Here is a 2308-nt window from a genome sequence, read left to right as displayed (position 1 = left end):
TTTTGGGAAATGCCAAAGGACCACTCTGAGTTTTTCTCCCGTGGCCTAATCAATTAATTTGCACCACTCTGACAAAACAAATCACTGGTGAAGGAGCTGAAGCGTTTGGAATTCAAAAATGTTTTTGTCTGTCAGTGTGAAGCTCAGCCATGCTAAAGAGACAACCTGTTGTGTTCGAGGTTAAAAGGAAACACACACACGGCCAGCATGGGTCTCTTTATGAGTTACGTGTGTAATTGGATCACATGGTACCGACTCAGTGAGCTCTCAGTGTGGTCAGTCAGAAGAGTGACAATGATCTCGACTGCTCCAGTCAGCAAGTGAATTTCTTGCTAAGTGAGTAATTACTGCAGCCATGCCTGATAATAAACTTGCGCCTCTCCGGTCAGACTTGTTGGTTTTTGTTTGTTTGTTTGTTTTACAGGATTCCTCCAGCTGCGGCAAGCTCATCAAACTTTTTAAACGGCTCCGATGCCGTGCGTAAACACGCGTGCCGGCGCCAGATAACGCATCCTTTGCATCTTTTTCTCATTTTCCTCCCCGCTCGTTATCAGCAGGACTGGAAAGTGTTACGCAGTTGCACCCGCGAGGCGACCGGATACCTTACACGTGTGTATATATACGTATCAAAGACCTTGAGAGCGAGGGGATCCGCGCTGACGTCAGGAGCGCAAGAGCGCAGGCAGAGAGAGCAGAGAGGCGAGTCAGTGGGACGCAACCTGTGCCGGTGCGCATCTTTTCCAAACTTCTCCGGGAGGGAAGCGGCGGCGGCGGCGGCAGGAGGCAGCAGGTGAGGAGATCAGCGGATGAGGGCGGGAGCTCGGGACGACATGAATCACAGCTCCGCAAATTCCAGTTCGTCGCGGGGCGGGAGCGCGGATCACGAGCTCGTCATCACCTCCACCTTCGGGACGCTGCTCTCCGTCGTCTACATGATCGGCGTGTCGGGCAACGTGTACACGCTGGTGGTGATGTGCCACTCGATCCGCCTCGCCACCTCCATGTACATCTCCATCATCAACCTGGCCGTGGCGGACCTGCTCTACCTCTCCACCATCCCCTTCGTGGTGTCCACCTACTTCCTCAAGGACTGGTACTTCGGCGACGTGGGCTGCCGCATCCTGCTCAGCCTGGACCTGCTCACCATGCACGCCAGCATCTTCACGCTCACCGTCATGTGCACGGAGCGCTACCTGGCCGTCACCAAGCCGCTGGACACGGTGAGACGCTCCAAGAGTTACCGCAAAGCCCTGGCCTGGGGCGTGTGGCTCCTCTCCCTGGTCCTCACCGTGCCCATGATGGTCATGGTGGCCCAGACCACCAAGAGGACCCCCGACGGGGGGCTGAAGAGGATGTGCGCGCCCACCTGGGCGCCCCTGGCGTACAAAGTCTACGTGACGGTGCTGTTCGGCACCAGCATCATGGCGCCGGGCCTCATCATCGGCTACCTGTACGTCAAGCTGGCGCGCACCTATCTGGAGTCGCAGCGCAACGCGGTCATCAGCAAGGGCGGCAAGCGCTCGCCCAAGCAGAAGGTGCTCATCATGATCTTCACCATCGTGCTGGTGTTCTGGGCCTGCTTCCTGCCCTTCTGGATCTGGCAGCTGCTGCCCCTCTACCACAACAAGCCGCTGAGCCTGGCCACGCAGACGCACACGTGCATCAACTACCTGGTGGCGAGCCTGACGTACAGCAACAGCTGCATCAACCCCTTCCTGTACACGCTGCTCACCAAGAACTACCGGGAGTACCTGAAGAACAGGCACAGGAGCTTCTACAGGTACACGTCGTCGTTCAAGCAGCGGCCGCCGAGCCTCTACTCGTGGGGCAAGTCGGCGTCCTCCAGCAACCAGTTCGACTTCAACTCCGAGACGCTCGCCATGGGGATCCTGAAGTGACGCGGTGAAGCCACGTGGTGGAGAAGAGGGAAGCTCGCGAAAGAGGTGGAGGTAGGCGAGGGCGCACCTGCGTGTCTTTACGCGCAGGCCGGCCGGAGCGGCTGCGCGCCAAGGCGCACACGCGTGTTTCTGTTTAGTTTTCGCCTGCATCTTTCCTTTACATAATGAAAACACGTTTATTTCGTTCACGCGCGCCTCGCTGCGCTGTGAACCGCTACGGCCCAGTGAGCCTCATTATCAGTCAGACTGTCACATCTCCATCTTCAAAAGAGAAGCTGCTCCGTCGGATATTACATGTTCGGTGGACAACAAGATGAAGGATGTGAAAAAATGTATCTAGTGGGACAGCATGTGGCCTAAAGAAAGAAGGGAGATTGTAGAGCCAACGCTGCTCAGCAAAAACTGCTGTT

The 2308-nt window shown here is 56.5% G+C and overlaps 1 protein-coding gene across 1 annotated transcript; it reads left to right on the top strand.

Annotated features, from left to right (window-relative positions):
* The first annotated feature begins 400 nt into the window (after nucleotides 1–400).
* LOC142893334 (urotensin-2 receptor) lies at nucleotides 401–2308 on the top strand. Its single transcript, XM_076033817.1, has one exon. It carries the CDS (start codon nucleotides 807–809, stop codon nucleotides 1896–1898), a length of 1092 nt encoding a protein of 363 aa, XP_075889932.1. The 5' UTR covers nucleotides 401–806; the 3' UTR covers nucleotides 1899–2308.

The sequence above is a fragment of the Nelusetta ayraudi genome, unplaced genomic scaffold (genome assembly GCF_046127955.1).
Source record: "Nelusetta ayraudi isolate G7.1 ecotype Tasmania unplaced genomic scaffold, CSIRO-AGI_Nayr_v1 ptg000042l, whole genome shotgun sequence".
NCBI lineage: Eukaryota > Metazoa > Chordata > Actinopteri > Tetraodontiformes > Monacanthidae > Nelusetta > Nelusetta ayraudi.
This window is presented reverse-complemented; position numbering and strand designations above follow the sequence as displayed.

What these genes read in the sequence shown, in the direction of transcription:
- LOC142893334 (XM_076033817.1), top strand. Translation starts at nt 807, where the DNA reads ATGAGGGCGGGAGCTCGGGACGACATGAATCACAGCTCCGCAAATTCC.